Here is a 15,978-nt window from a genome sequence, read left to right as displayed (position 1 = left end):
TTGTCAATCCATAAATGTTGCCTTCTACAGTGAGGCCTTATTAAATGTTTCCTGGAATCCTCTCATAATCGGTCTCATTGTCTGCCTTGTGTTACATCAATCATGCAATCACACACTTGTCACTAAGCAATCCTTCCCATGGGCTCACCCATTAGTCACCTACTTGCCAACATGTTTCTCAACCACAATGAAAACAAAATATTCAATGGAACTATACAATATTGGCCATCAAAATTGCTACACCAAGAAGAAATGCAGATGATAAACAGGTATTCATTGGACAAATATATTATACTAGAACTGACATGTGATTACTTTTTCACGCAATTTGGGTGCATAGATCCTGAGAACTCAGTACCCAGAACAACCACTTCTGGCCGTGACAACGGCCTTGATATGCCTGGGCAATGAGTGAAACAGAGATTGGATGGCGTGTACAGGTACAGCTGCCCATGCAGCTTCAACACCACACCAAAGTTCATCAAGAGTAGTGACTGGCGTATTGTAACAAGCCAGTTGCTCGGCCACCATTGACCAGACGTTTTCAGTTGATGAGAGATAAGCAGGGCAGCAGTCGAACATTTTCTGTATCCAGAAAGGCACGTACAGTACCTGCAACATGCGGTCTTGCATTATCCTGCTGAAATGTAGGGTTTCGCAGGGATCGAATGAACGGTAGAACCACGGGTCGTAACACACCTGAAATGTAACGTCCACTGTTCAAAGTGCCGTCAATGCGAACAAGAGGTGACCGAGACGTGTAACCAATGGCACCCCATACCATCACGCCGAGTGATACGCCAGTATGGCGATGATGCATACACGCTTCCAATGTGAGTTCACCGCGATGTCGCGGATTCGACCATCATGATGCTGTAAACAGAATCTGGATGCATCTGAAAAAATGACGTTTTGCCATTCGTGCACCCAGGTTCATCATTGAGTACTCCAACGCAGGCGCCCCTGTCTGTGGTGCAGCGTCAAGGGTAACCGCAGCCATGGTCTCCGAGCTGATAGGTCATGCTGCTGCAAACGTCGTCGTACTGTTCGTGCAGATGGTTGTTGTCTTGCAAACGTCCCGATCTGTTGACTCAGGGATCGAGACGTGGCTGCACGATCTGTTACAGCCATGCGGATAAGATGTCTGTTATCTCGACTGCTAGTGATACGAGGCCGTTGGGATCCAGCACGGCGTTCCGTATTACCCTCCTGAACCCACCGATTCCATATTCTGCTAACAGTCATTGGATCTCAACCAACGCGAGCGGCAATGTCGGGATACGATAAACCGCAATGGCGATAGGCTACAATCCGACCTTTATCAAAGTCGGAAACGTGATGGTACGCATTTCTCCTCCTTACACGAGGCATCACACCAACGTTTCACCAGGCAACGCCGGTGAACTGCTGTTTGTGTATGAGAAATAGATTGGTAACTTTCCTCATGTCAGCGTGTTGTTGGTGTCGCCACCGGCGCCAATCTTGTGTGAATGCTCTGAAAAGCTAATCATTTGCATATCACAGCATCTTCTTCCTGTCGGTTAAATTTCGCGTCTGTAGCACGTCATCTTCGTGGTGTAGCAATTTAAAGGCCAGTAGTGTACATCCAAAACAATACAAGCATACACACCAGCACTGCTACCTAAATGAAATTGTTTGTTAGGTAGATGATACAGACACCTGGATAAAACACCAACACAGTGACATAAACATAGTCCATCCTGAAATTAAATTCATAATTGAGACAGAAGCAGACATGGTGTAAAATTCCTAGACATCGTCATACACATTATAAACAATAACCATAATTTTGAACTATGCAGTAAATCCACAACTATTCACAACCAGTCCAATCACCCATTGCAACACAAACATTGAAGTTTTATATCCATACTATACAGGTCACATTAGATATGTTCAGCTACACACAGGAACTAAACAAATGCATCAGATATCCAGAGAGAAAGGGTAAAGAATACAAACAAAGAACAAATTAAACAACAACATTTTAAAAAAGCAATTTAAAAAGAACAAATCAATGACAACCCACCAGCCAAAACAAGGACCCAGGAGCACCAACACATAAAGACACAGGGAACATAGGGGAACAGAGGCAATATTCAAGGAACATTGCACAGCACATACAAATATAAAGCAACGAAAGCATCTCCAAAGTAAGGAATTTACTGAAGATACAAGGACTATAAATATCATTCTGCACAAACAACGAGCACATAAAAATCTCAACACCAACATAACCTGCACAGACAAATGGGAAGAAACGCTAGAATCTATCAGGTAACTTGCAGTTCGTACCAAATTGTCGACTCAGGGCAAACATGCTGCACATTTAGCTGTCCTTCGCATCTCAGAGCCTTAAAAAGTCACAGTTCACACTCCACTTTTGCAGATCATCTCATAGAGGAAAACCACTGACCAAATCATATTCTAACTGATCCATACATCCTCAGAGAAAGCAATAGTCTCTACCAAACACTTACAACAGAGGAACACTTTCATATACAAAAAGAAGTTTCATTTCATTTCATTTTTTAGTGATCCTTCTAATGATTTGTAGCACAAGGTATACAACATGTTATAAGATAAGTCTTTGTGATTTATGATACACATTTTTAAATTATAGAGGAATATTTACATTGATTTAGGCTTGGTATTATCACAGCTGAAAATTCAGCTTTCATACATAATATTTAACACAAGTAATTCCATCAGCTTTTCTTTTTACATACAACTTTTGATAACATTTCATACATTCTTTTGTTAATATTTGGCAACAAATTTTTATGTTTCAAGATATTCATCTATACTATAACAACACGTTTGCAATAAATATTTATGGACAGTAGTTTTAAATTTTGAGGAGTCTTTTATTGATTTAATGTTACTAGGTAGCTTATTGTATAACCTGTCTCTTGTTAGCAGTCATCCATTCTGTGGTGTATGCATATTGAACATGTATATCCTGCTTTCTGCTTACTCTGGGCAGTTGATACAAGATTGTTGCTATTTTCTAAGATTTCCTAACAAATGTTATTCCTTGTAAGATATATACACATGGTAGTGGAATAATGTGAAGTTTATTAAATAAGGTCTTTGATGAGATTCTTGAGGCAGCATTTTCTATGGCTCTTACAACTCTCTTTTCTGATATAAAAGAACTTTTGCTGGCAGGTGGATTGCCCCAGAAGATTATGCCATGCCACAGTAAAGATTCTGCCTGGGCAAAGTATACATTTTTAGTGTCTCTTTCAAAGTGCAACCAGAAAGAATTTTGATAGTACAACAAATGGTATTTAATTTATTTATAATGTATTATGCATGTTTGATCTATCTTAGATCTTCTTGGGTCCATGTTCCAAGAAATTTTGTAGACCTTACATTTTCAAGGATTCTGGTAAACGGCTGTATGTCTGGTGTTGTTGTTGTTGTTGTTGTTGTGGTCTTCAGTCCTGAGACTGGTTTGATGTAGCTCTCCATGCTACTCTATCCTGTGCAAGCTTCTTCATCTCCCAGTACCTACCGCAACCTACATCCTTCTGAATCTGCTTAGTGTATTCATCTCTTGGTCTCCCTCTACGATTTTTACCCTCCACGCTGCCCTCCAATGCTAAATTTGTGATCCCTTGATGCCTCGAAACATGTCCTACCAACCGATCCCTTCTTCTAGTCAAGTTGTGCCACAAACTTCTCTTCTCCCCAATCCTATTCAATACCTCCTCATTAGTTACGTGATCTACCCACCTTATCTTCAGCATTCTTCTGTAGCACCACATTTCGAAAGCTTCTATTCTCTTCTTGTCCAAACTGGTTATCGTCCATGTTTCACTTCCATACATGTCTACACTCCATACAAATACTTTCAGAAACGCCTTCCTGCACTTAAATCTATACTCGATGTTAACAAATTTCTCTTCTTCAGAAACGATTTCCTTGCCATTGCCAGTCTACATTTTATATTCTCTCTACTTCGACCATCATCAGTTATTTTACTCCCTGTCTCTGGTGTTATGTACATTTATTTTGTATTATATGTAAGTGCATTGTAACTGTTTTTTCTGTGTTTATTACTAAATTGTTTCCAGGAAGCCAGTCTGTAATGTGGGTGGTACACTTTTTAATCCCATTCAGTAATTCTTCTCTGGTCCTTCCTTTTATTAACACATCTGTGTCATCTGCCAATTTTTTGCATTTATGGCGTGGACTGGTCGGTTCCAAATCATTTACAAATAGTAGAACCAGAATTTGTCCTAGAATGGAGTCTTACGGTACATCATACTTAATGCTCTGCTTTTCTGAGCAGTAGGACATATCTTGTTCCTTTCTTGGTTAGCAAGCTCAACTACATGCTCTATATTTTGGAGATATGATGAGTCCCTAATACGTACCAATTCAAGTTTCTTAAGCAAGGAGTTGTGATTGATGACAACGAATACTTTAGAGTGGTCTAGAAATATAGCTGAGATATGCTCTTTGCTATTGCATTTAAGGCCTCATTTAGGAATGCAGCAATATCAGTCTCAGTAGATTTAGATTTTCAGAGTCAATGTTGCGTATTTGAGAAGTAATTATTTTTTCTATAAAACTGATTAGTCTTTTATAACAGGTTTTGGTAAAAACAGATAGTAGTGAAACAGGCCTGTAGTTTGATACTTCTACCTTTATGCCTTTCTTGAACAGAGTTTTTACTTTTGCTCTCTTTAGTTTATCTGGAAACACCCCTTCTGGTAGAGTACTGTTACAAGTGTCGACAAGTGGCCTTGCTATGAGGGGAGCACATTTCTTCAAGATGTAGGTTATTATCAGTATCAACAGGGAATTTGGGCTTCAGTTCTTTGATTATAACAATTATTTCCTTGTCACTGGTAAGGTATAGAAAAATAGATTGATTGTTTATAATACATGTGGATTGATTTCTGGGAGTATTCTGTAAATTTTGATTTATAAGATGTTCAGCTATCTGTGTAAAGTAGGAATTAAATTTCTTTCCAATTATTGTAGTTTCAGTTATCACAACTGATTTCTCCATTAGGCAGTCAATATTATTGAAATCTGTCTGTTTGCTGCAGTTTCCTTCCTTACAATATTCCATATGACTTTCATCTTATTAGCAGAATTTTTTATGAATGTGTCATTTGCCATTATTTCTGCTTGTTTGACAACATTTTTTAAGATCGTTTTATAGGTTTTGTAATAAGTATAAATTTTGGTGACGTGAGCTGTTTGGACAATATGTATATTAATCATTTTTTGTTTGAGAGTACCAAAATCCCAGGACTGGTCCATTTATTTTTTGTTTTCCTTGTGACTAGTTTCCTCTGTGTTGGAGAGAAGCACAGTTCAAAATATGTGGAAAAATTTCTAATAAATTTATTATATTCTCCATCTCTGGGTTTGCGGTTAAAAATCTCTTTCCAGTTTTCTCTGATCAGGTAATAGAGAAAGTGATTGATACTTTCATAACTACAGTTTCTGCTGGTGATTGTTAAGCAGTGTTTAAATTGCAGCTCAGTTTCTGTACTCAGAGGTGCAAGATAGTTCCGAATCAATAGACAACACTACGCTGCAAAAATGCCTGCAACACTTAACGAATAATACAAAGACGTTTGCTCAAAGAAAACATAGTATATCAAAGTCTTTATCCATATGAAAACATCTTTTTCTCAACTCCACTCCTCCGGTCACGTTCTCTCTCTCTCTCTCTCTCTCTCTCTCTCTCTCTTACACGCCATCGCGCGCACACAGCAAATAAGTTTCTCCCTAGTAGATGCACCACGAAATATGGCAACAAATGTTTCAACATTAGCACCACGCTGGACAAAAACAAAGTGAGAAACAAGTGACTGGTAACAACAACATTGTGTCTCCCAATGAGCATGGCGATGTAAGTTTACTCCAAGATCTCATCCTGTGTTTCAAAATGTGTGGTAACAGGCGAGGGCGATCTATAAAGTCTGTAAAAGTGTATGTAATTATAATCAAAGCAAGAAACACACAAATGACTCACAAAAAAAACGGAAAACGTAAGTACAGGACTTATACCACTGCTACTCTCAAAAAGTGTAAACGTTGTAGGTGACGCGCTGTAAAATCATAAAAATGAACGAAACCACTTTCTTAATGAGTTTAATTTCAGGTGATTAATGAAAGAAAACATAAAATGTCACGTGTTATAGTTTGTAATTTTAAAAAGATAGCCATGAACTGTGTATAATTTTTCACAGAAATAGAACAAATATACAGATGACACGGAGTAAAACATGTCTGGGTAAATAGAAAAAAAGAAATACATTGTGTTTTGCGGACGTTTGAAAACCCATATTTACGTTATTGCATTTCCTATCGTCTTTTAATTCCTGGTATTTTTTTAAATCTATTGGCGGGTACTTAACTTTGTCTTTAGTAAACCAATAGCGTACCACAATGCTTATTTGTTCTTATTTCTCTTAGTTCTTTTTACTTCTCTTCTGAACTGCGATCGCTGTTTTTACTTGCCCCAAATTTTTTATCATCGCTTTGCAATTTATAGATTTTGTACTTCCTAAAATTTTGTTTACGTTTCCTACTAAACTTTAACGCAGTCGTCTTCGCTAATAATGACCTGAACTCTTGTATACCCTTGCTTTATGCTCCAATATCTACATCCGCAGGACGAAAAGCACACTTCACCACACATTGCGGAGTATAGACGCAGATTTGAATTCTACAATTTTGCCTAACCAAATGTATTCCAGAAGTTGCATCCCTGTGTGTCTCGGGTTATTCCGCATTCTAATTTTTTTAAAAGCTATAACTATAACTGCCTTCGCGTGGCAGAAAACTGTCTTCTTCTTTCATTTACTGTTTTCTGTATTCTCTCACTACCTGCATATCCTACATTGCGCGTGAATGTATTTATTCCAGTGTTCTATTAGTCCATCTACTCCTATCACTCTCTCTGTCCATCTCCTCCTCACCCTCACTCAGTCCAAATGCTCCTTCCACTAATGGTGGCTGCTTAGATGAGGCAATGGAGGCCCGGCCTCCTCATTTTTCTGTGGCAGAACTGATAGTAGTAGCGGCAATAATTATTTTTAAAACCAACTTTTATGCACATATGTCAGTGATTGTAAAAGACATTAGCCTGTGTTATTTCTTCTAAACCGCTGCACTAGAGTGCAACTGAAAGCGTAAAAGCTTAAACCTAACCGTGGCGTGGAGGCCAGGTACATTTCAGTTCACCAGTTAAAACTCGGTTCCCATGGTAACCATGACGCCACTAGTGCACCCATCCGGCAGTTTCTCACGCATCTTAATATTTGACGTCACGTCTCCTGGCCTACTGGTCTTACAATGACATAGTTTCGGAGGTATATTCAGCGGCGTATGTGGACCCTGTCTGCGAAATGTGTTGCGAGTTAGTAGCAGTTAAGTAATAAATTAAATGCTCATCCCTGATGCTCCAGTATTTCATGTATCTCGTTTTTTGTGCTGTCATATCTCCTGAACTATGCGTCATAGAGTTATATGATTTTGGTGGTTCATTCCTGAATACCATTTGCAAAATGTTTCGCGAGCACAATTAGTAGTAAAGAAGTAATTAAATAAAATGTCATGCTTCAGATAGCCTTTTGCTCTATGAACAGCAAAGATGTAGTAAGCGACTATTTTCCTTTCATTGTTTTGAGAGGGGTGTCAGCGACGAAAGTTTTCCTAAAGGTTTTAAATTATGTGTAAAGTATGTTGCGACTCACGAAGTGCTCTCATTCTCAAATGTTGGGTGAATAAAGTATGGGTATTCGCACATCGTGGGCGACACTGCTTTTCCATCCCCAACTCCATTCCTTTGATAAATACATAGTTCTTAGCCCCGCAACGATTCTTCCCAGACAGTAAGTGATATGTGCACTAAGTTTGATTCATATCGGTCAAGTAGTTTAGGAGGAGATGTGAAACACATACGCATAGATGTATACATACGTACATCATTTTTATAATATGTATGGATTAACTAGCCTTACTTTCTCTTCCCTCTCCAGTCTCAATGATAATTATTCACTTTAAAGGCGGATTAGTATTGAAAATCTTATACTTCTTCAATTGTTATGATTAATATTTTTCGAGTAATCCTCTTTCTGCATACTGATTGAAAACGAATCACTGAATCTTGAAATGTTAAGGAGCACATATTTTTTCAGCACTTAGTGAGTTAAAAACCGAAAGTGCTTTCGGTATGCAAGACTCTCAATATTCGCAAACCGTAACTGATAATTACAACCAGTGGTCGTTATATTCATATCAGCATATATATATATATATATATATATATATATATATATATATATATATATATATATGTGTGTGTGTGTGTGTGTGTGTGTGTGTGTGTGTGTGTGTGTGTGTGTTTATTATATCAAGCTGTGCGGCCGGCTAGTTGTGCGTCTTTTATGATCAATCGGTTTCGTTGGTACTGAGCGCAAAATCATTGTTCCTTGAACACAACCGATTTCTTTTGGCAGTGAATATCAACTTTTCATGTCTGTAATGATGCTTATAGAGTGAATTTTGTTCTTCGTAAATACCGGTTCACAATGGATGTAGTATCCCTGCTAATAGAAATGCAGTAACCAGTGATCTTTACGAGATGAAATTGCGAACTTTAAAAATGTTTATGTTGTCAGTATGATGATAATTATCACGAGTGTCATTTTTTTTATTTCAGAGGGTGTGAAGGCAAAGGTATACTTCCGCGCGCGGCCCCAGGAGGTGCAGGGCCACGAGTACCTCACAGTGGAGGACCTCAAGATGGACTTTGCTGTGCGCAGCATTTCCATGGGCGTTGAGAATCTGCACAACGGAAACACCGTGCTGCGTAAGTTCAATAGTTCGCAAAAACTTTGCGTTAATATATGAGCATTCAAGCGATCCTGTGTGTTCCCAGAAAAAAGTCTGGCTCGAACATTGCAGAATCACTGCAAGGTGATTATCATTTACTGATATATCATATTTGCATATGATAAATTGCAAGAGTGATAAATATTCTAATAATTTCGCCATATAGCAGGATCAATCTCACTGTGGTAATACAGAATTCATAAAGTGGTAGACACACAGCATTGTTGCAAGCTATATCAGTCATGCAAGTGCCAACCGATATGGAGCAAGAAAAGGGAGGTTCCTGCTTTATCTCGCAATTTTTACCTCCTGTACTGTTTCAGAATATGCTGAATCTTCTAACATTTTAATGATGTTTCAACATGAGTGTACTACAACAGCTACTAAACTTGAAGTAAACCGGTGGCTGTACATGAAAGAAAATTAAGCGTGATGATATGCACAGCTGTCCGACAAACGCTAAGCAAACAAATGGTTTATCTTACAGGATGTTGTGCAATCGTCTGACAATAAATACATACGAGTGTAAAGGCTATTAAATTTAACTTTTAAATTTTATATTCTTAGTTCTAACTATCCAGTTTTAAATAAGAATTAGCTGAGTTTTGTGGAATCTTGAAAAATGAAGATGTCAAGTTTTGTAAAGAATTGCTTACTTCAGACACATTTTACAACGGCAAAAATCCAGCTTTGTCGTATTTTAGCCATTGTACGAGGCTCGTATTAAAGTACTAGAATCCGCTAAAAACGCATTTTGAAAAAATGAAGTTTGTTAACTTTTGTTAAAACAGTCCTTGATTAAAAACCTCCACCGCACATTTCTGTCTGTATGTGAAGGCTAATCTCAGAAACTAATGTAGGAATTTTGATACGCTTTTCACTAACAGAGAAACTGATTCCCAAGGACGTTTTTCGATAGGAAGGTTCGTGTATCTATTATTTTACTCACGTGGAAATTGCGAAATAGTCCATTAAACAACTCTTCGTCTGATTTCGTTCGTCATCATTCTCAGTGCTTAACTAATGCGTCGTTTCTAGTTACTTCCTTGTCAAAGTAATATTACGAGTAAATAGAACCTATATTCCTTTCATTTGTGACTGTATTCAGTAGAAATGCTGTTCATGCCCCCGTCTGGGTACTACTTATGGGAATGTGTTCCGAGTTTCCACACTATCTTGTCGAAACGTAAGTTACTGAGAATCGTGGCTGTAGTACAATTGCTATAATTATAATTTAAACAGCAATAAGCCACAAGTATGGTCTAAAAAGTTTATGTAAATCAACCGTTACCGGTTTCTGCATGTAGGGGATGGCGGTGCAAGATGGGGAAGCTAACTTTAAACCCTTACAAAAGGGACAAAAATGAACAAATTCAAGTAGGTTTGATTATCATTTGTTTACTTAACCATTGAATTACAATAGCATGCAAAGAAACCTGCAAACTTATTACATTTAATTAGAAATATCTCGATTAGAAGCATAAACTACCAATTCCCCGTCTTGCCCCATATGCGGGGTAAGACGGGGAACTAGCAGGAATTCATCTCTAAAGCTTAAATAAGGAGTGGAATAAAGAAATCATGTGACGAGAAGGTTTCGAAACATGGTTCTGCTAATTGTAGAATCAGGCAGTACGTTTTATTTAGGCCTCTTACATTCACATGGTACACAAGTGTGGACAGCCTCGTCATCATCACTTTCTGTCCCTGCACAAGTGTCGTGGGCACCCCGACGCTGAAACACAGATTTCTGTGGCACGTTGAACAGTCGATCAGCCAAGAAAGAACCCATATGACCTTCTGTAACAGCATTTACAGCGCCTTCCATTGACTCCAATGACCAATCTTGCCTAGACATTTGTCGCCGATACTTGCGAACCATCTGAAATAAAACACGTGGAACGTACTATTGAGTCAGATCATTCCTGGTAATCTATATTATATAGTAAATACCAAATTTCCAAGAGTCAGTCGTTAGAGCATAGCAAGAATACTGACATTGCACGTTTTGTGTATTTTTATTCACCATATAGCCTAAGGCATACTTTGTAGTTAATTAGGAAACGTTGGAATAACAAATACCGTTCTATTTACAATTGTATTCAACGTATAATGTAAGTGTTCAAAACCCGCAGCGAGACGATAAGAACGTAATGGTTGGACAAATAGTAGGAGCAAGACTGGAAAGCTCCCCATATTGCCTCACCCCGTCTTGTCCCCTACCATGCTGTCAGGTTATGTTACGCCTAAATGAACACTATTTAGTGAAAATTGACTACTGACACAACAGTTTACTGTTAATAAGACGTATTATTCAGTGCTATATATACAGTCTGGACAAATGTTCACGAAACACATGTTTTACGACCTCGAAAGGTGTAAAATATTGCAAATCAGTATAACAATTGCACGTACCTTGCAAAGCTCACGGAAACCGCCGCGAAACTAAGGTTCAGCAATGTCAACACACTGGGCCCTGTGTATTGATGATGTTGACGTAGCTATCCACAGATGGCAGCACTCTAACTGCAGCTTATAGCCCTTCCCCGTCTTACCCCACCTCTTGCACCGCCTTCCCCTACATCCTTCTGACTGGAGGTTTGAGGGACTTCGTCCTTTCAGTTATATAATAAACTGGAACAAAAAATGGTTCAAATGGCTCTGAGCACAATGGGACTTAACATCTGAGGTCATCAGTCCCCTAGAACTTCGAGCTATTTAAACCTAACTGACCTATGGACATCACACACGTTCATGCAAGAGGCAGGATTCGAACCTGCGACCGTAGCGGTCGCGCGGTTCCAGACTGAAGCGCCTAGAACCGCTCGGCCACCAGCGGCCGGCAAATTGGAACACCTACAGCTGTCCTTACGATCTTTTTTATTATATGGCTACCAGTTTCAGTGCTTCCGTACACCGTCTTCAGGCCTTAGCTGACGCTGAGGGGATGTAGGCGATTAGTGCTAAACCAAAAAAAAAAAAAAAGTTCAAATGTGTGTGAAATCTTATGGGACTTAACTGCTAAGGTCACCAGTCCCTAAGCTTACACACTACTTAACCTAAATTATCCTAAGGACAAACACACACACCCATGCCCGAGGGAGGACTCGAACCTCCGCCGGGACCAGCCGCACAGTCCATGACTGCAGCGCCTTAGGCCGCTCGGCTAATCCCGCGCGGCAGTGTTAAACCCCTCAGCGTCAGTTAAACCTTGAAGATGATTACTGAATCATCGAAACTGGTAGCCATGTAATGAATAACATCGTAAGGCTGTAGGTGTTCCATTTTATTACAGTACTGGTTTCGAAATTAAGAGTATTACAAATCCATCTTACTATTTTTTTTCTGCTGGGGCCTCGTTCTGTAGTCGTTCTCGGTTTCGTCCAGTAAGATAAACAAAAAGTTTTTCATTCATGATTCGGCAAATTTGCGAGGCGCCTTTTTTTTTTCATTTCGACCACTACAGAAACATTTACGAAATGGTTTTAAAGTTAACGATCCGCGAAATTAGGCAAAACCTTACGTGGCGTGTATTTCTGTTTGACGAATACGTACTGTATTTTTGTTAACGCATTTAAAATTAACAGATTTTTGAACGTGTGCTATGGGAGTGCTTTTTATTCCCCGGCAACTGCTTCAACAGTTCGTGTGAAATTCAGCTTGCCCTTTCCCCACGCGATATGCTGTGAGCCTAGGATGAAGGGCAACAGACAGATTTAGCATTGCTACATCACCTGAAAGCGTCTAGCACACTATAACGATTGTACAAGCATACGGAAAAGGTTCCCAGATATGTGAGAGGCTCTAAGATTTGTTAAGTAATAGAATCCAGTACATTGTCATAGGCGGCGAGTGTTTACCAGGGACAAGAATATCCTCAAGAGTGCCCCAGGGAAATGTGATTGGACCACTCTTATTTTGTATACACATAAACAGTCTGACAGACAAGGTGAGCAGCAGTCTGCGGCAGTTTGCTGATGACGCTGTGCTGTGCGGGCAGATGTCGTCGCTGAGTGACTGAAGGAGGATACAAAATGGCCTTCACAAAATTTCTATTTCATCTACTGAATCTCAGATTGCTCTAAATGAAGAAAAATGTAAGCTAATGAAGATGAGCAGGGAAAACAATCCATAATGTTCGAATACAATATTAGTAGTCTACTGCTTGAAACAGTTTCGTCGATTAAATATCCAGGCGTAACGTTGCAAAGCGGTGTGGAACGGAACGAACACGAAAGAACGGTAGCATGGAAGGCGAAGGTGGACGTCGGTTTATTTGGAGAATTGTACGGAAACGTGGCTCATGTGTAAAGGAGACCGCGTATACAACAATAAAGTGACCCATTCTTGAGTATGCACGAGTGTCTGGTATGCCCACCTCGTCGGTCAAGGGAAAACGTCGAAGCAATACAGGGGCAGGCTGCTAGATTTGTTACCGGTAGGTTCTATCAACACGCGAGTATTTACTCAAATGCTTCTTGCACTACAATGTAAATCTCTGGTGGGCTGCCTGGAGCATCCCCAGATACCTCTTCGGCCTGTAATCTCGTCGACTGGAACAGAATTGTCTTCAGTGATGAATCCCGCTTCGAAATGAGCCCCGAAGACCGGTGAAGACATATCTGGAAGCCCCGGACGGCAGTGGGATATCTACCCTAATTTTTGCCCGCCGTACGGCCGGGCAACCAGGAGTGATGATATGTGGTGCCATTTCTAATCCTAGCAGGACCCGTTCGGTTGTCATCCGCGACAGCCTTCCGCACATCAGTATGTCGACGATATTCTATGGTCCGTTTAGTTGCCCTTCACAGCAAGCCGTCCTGGGGTTACATTTCAGCAAGATAATGACCCCTGCACATAGCCAGTCTCTCTATGTGCTCGTGCTTGCCAAACCCTACCTTGGATAGCAAGATCGATGGATCTCTCCCCAGTTGAGAACGTTTAGAGATTTATGGGCAGGGCTCTCCAACCAATTCGATATTTCGACGATCTAACGCTCCAATGGAACAGAATTTCCACGATATCCCTCAGGAGGACATCCAACAGGTCAGTCTCTCAACGCTAAACTGAATAACGGCTTGCATAAGGGACAGAGGTGGAATAATACGTCATTAACTCGCTCACTCTGTGAAGCTCTTTCATCCAATTTTTTCCCCTTAGAGTGTATACAAACAATGAAAGGTTTGGTCTGTAGGTGTGCACTGTCTAAATAGGCCTACTGTGCGACTGTCAAAGCGTCGTCAGTTTTAATCGTTTGTTTGCCTGCACATGTGCATGTGCATCACATACGCCAATTTTCGTCTTGCGCTGATGCCTGGATCTTCATCGATACTCATAGAACCGTACCATTCGCATAATTCTTTCGTGTTGCGCTTTTCTCTCTTTCTTTTTTCCCCTTAGAGTGTATACAAACAATGAAAGGTCTGGTCTGTAGGTGTGCACTGTCTAAATAGTCCTACTGTGCGACTGTCAAAGCGTCGTCAAATGCACATGTCCAATGCTGAGTCTGAACTTCGTATCATTTACAGTGAATTATTTTACGGATTTTCTGTGACCTGCCGGTATTCAGACTTTATGGTAGAACATTACAGAAACCTGAGATGGCAATAATAAGTCCTAAACCAACTGTTTCAACAGATAGTCACTACATTTTGTGCGATTTAAGCATTCTTCCAGTATTAAATCAGAGTGTATAACTGAAGCACTAAAGTTATTTCCGTATTAGGAAAGATTCGTGCAAGTATGATAAGGTATGACGATTGTTAGGTATTAAAAAAAATACAGTGTTAAGTCCTGTTCTGTTAGACCATTTGTAATTTGCCTCGTGTTTTCATTAATGGGAGCTATAACTGTAATATCGGATCTTCTGCTCTGACGAAACGGCTCAGCTTACGTCATCTGCAGAAACGTGGCAGTTATGTTGAGAGAGTACAGAATATGTACACAGACATCAGGTGAAAAATAGCACATGTGACGTCACTGGTGCCTTCTCTACTGTTGCAGAGGCGGCACTGAACCTGTTCATCAACTCTAACGCTCAAGAGCTTCTGACGGAGATGAAGCCCGACCTGAAGCGCAAGCTGGTGCTCATCATGCGCGCCTTCCTGGAGAAGCTCTTCTCCAGGATCCCGTACGGAATGTGGCTCACCGACTAGCCGGCACCGCCTCAGCGGCGCCTGCGCTGCACAGACTGGAGGCTGCGCCTCGTCTCATTACACCTCTTCACTTTCACCATCAACTTAATTTATTGCATTACACAGTTTTTTCAGAGCTCTGCTCAGTTAGCAAAGTACTGAGAATTGTTACAGTATGTCGGACATTCATTGTGGCGTCAATAGCGAAAGCTTTTTAATCGAAATACATTAACAAAATTTGACAGACGTATGGCGTTACGTAGCAGTACTGTATTTAAATGTGACACCTGCTGACGCACGTAATAGCCTGTGCTTGTACTGATATGCATTATGGGATAGCTTTAACAGCTGTAAGCCTGCTGAACTTATTACATTATGTGAGGACAACAAGAGATCTTGTTTCCAATAACAGCTTCTCTTGTCATATTTGTCTCTCTTAGCCAACCTGTTAATGAGACCTTCACAATACTTAATTTTTGCAGAAGATCCTGCCATGAGATGATAAATCTAAAATTAAGAGACATATGATATTTGTACCAAATGCTTTTGTATAGAGTTCCGAGTCTCCCAAAGACAAGGGAAAATACATCGCTATAAATATTTTGCAAATGTAATTAATATTTATACACTCTGTATGATAATATTTAATAAAATAATATTATTGCCTTTTTGTATATCTTCTGTTTTTCTTTGTCATTACCTGATTATATTTTTCTTATTGTCTAACAAGGAACCCTGAGTACGAGATGGCAAGTTTAACTCTGGTATGGCTCATTTGAAGCGTTGTGTTAACAATTACGATAGGAAAAATATTATTTGCTAATAACTCACCATGTACATCAAAAGGGCGACAGAAAGTAAGTGTCCAGGAGGTGCAGAGATCAGCCTTCTATGGGATTATGTTTTACACATCACAAAATGGACATCCATGAAATGCTCAAAACAAACCATT

General features: G+C 39.8%; 1 protein-coding gene across 1 annotated transcript in view; it reads left to right on the top strand.

The window, feature by feature from the left end:
• The window catches only part of LOC124777219 (protein takeout), a 69,466-nt gene extending 53,766 nt beyond the window's left edge, over positions 1–15,700 (top strand). Inside the window, exons 5-6 of the mRNA XM_047252538.1 lie at positions 8,720–8,869; positions 14,896–15,700. Of these exons, the coding sequence (XP_047108494.1) occupies positions 8,720–8,869; positions 14,896–15,047 (302 nt within the window). The 3' untranslated portion in view covers positions 15,048–15,700. The remainder of the gene's footprint in view (positions 1–8,719; positions 8,870–14,895) is intronic.
• Positions 15,701–15,978: the final 278 nt, after the last annotated feature.

The sequence above is a fragment of the Schistocerca piceifrons genome, chromosome 2, assembly GCF_021461385.2.
Source record: "Schistocerca piceifrons isolate TAMUIC-IGC-003096 chromosome 2, iqSchPice1.1, whole genome shotgun sequence".
In the NCBI taxonomy this organism is placed as follows: Eukaryota; Metazoa; Arthropoda; class Insecta; order Orthoptera; family Acrididae; genus Schistocerca; species Schistocerca piceifrons.
Note: the sequence above shows the minus strand (reverse complement) of the source record. Positions and strands in the feature narration are given on the sequence as shown.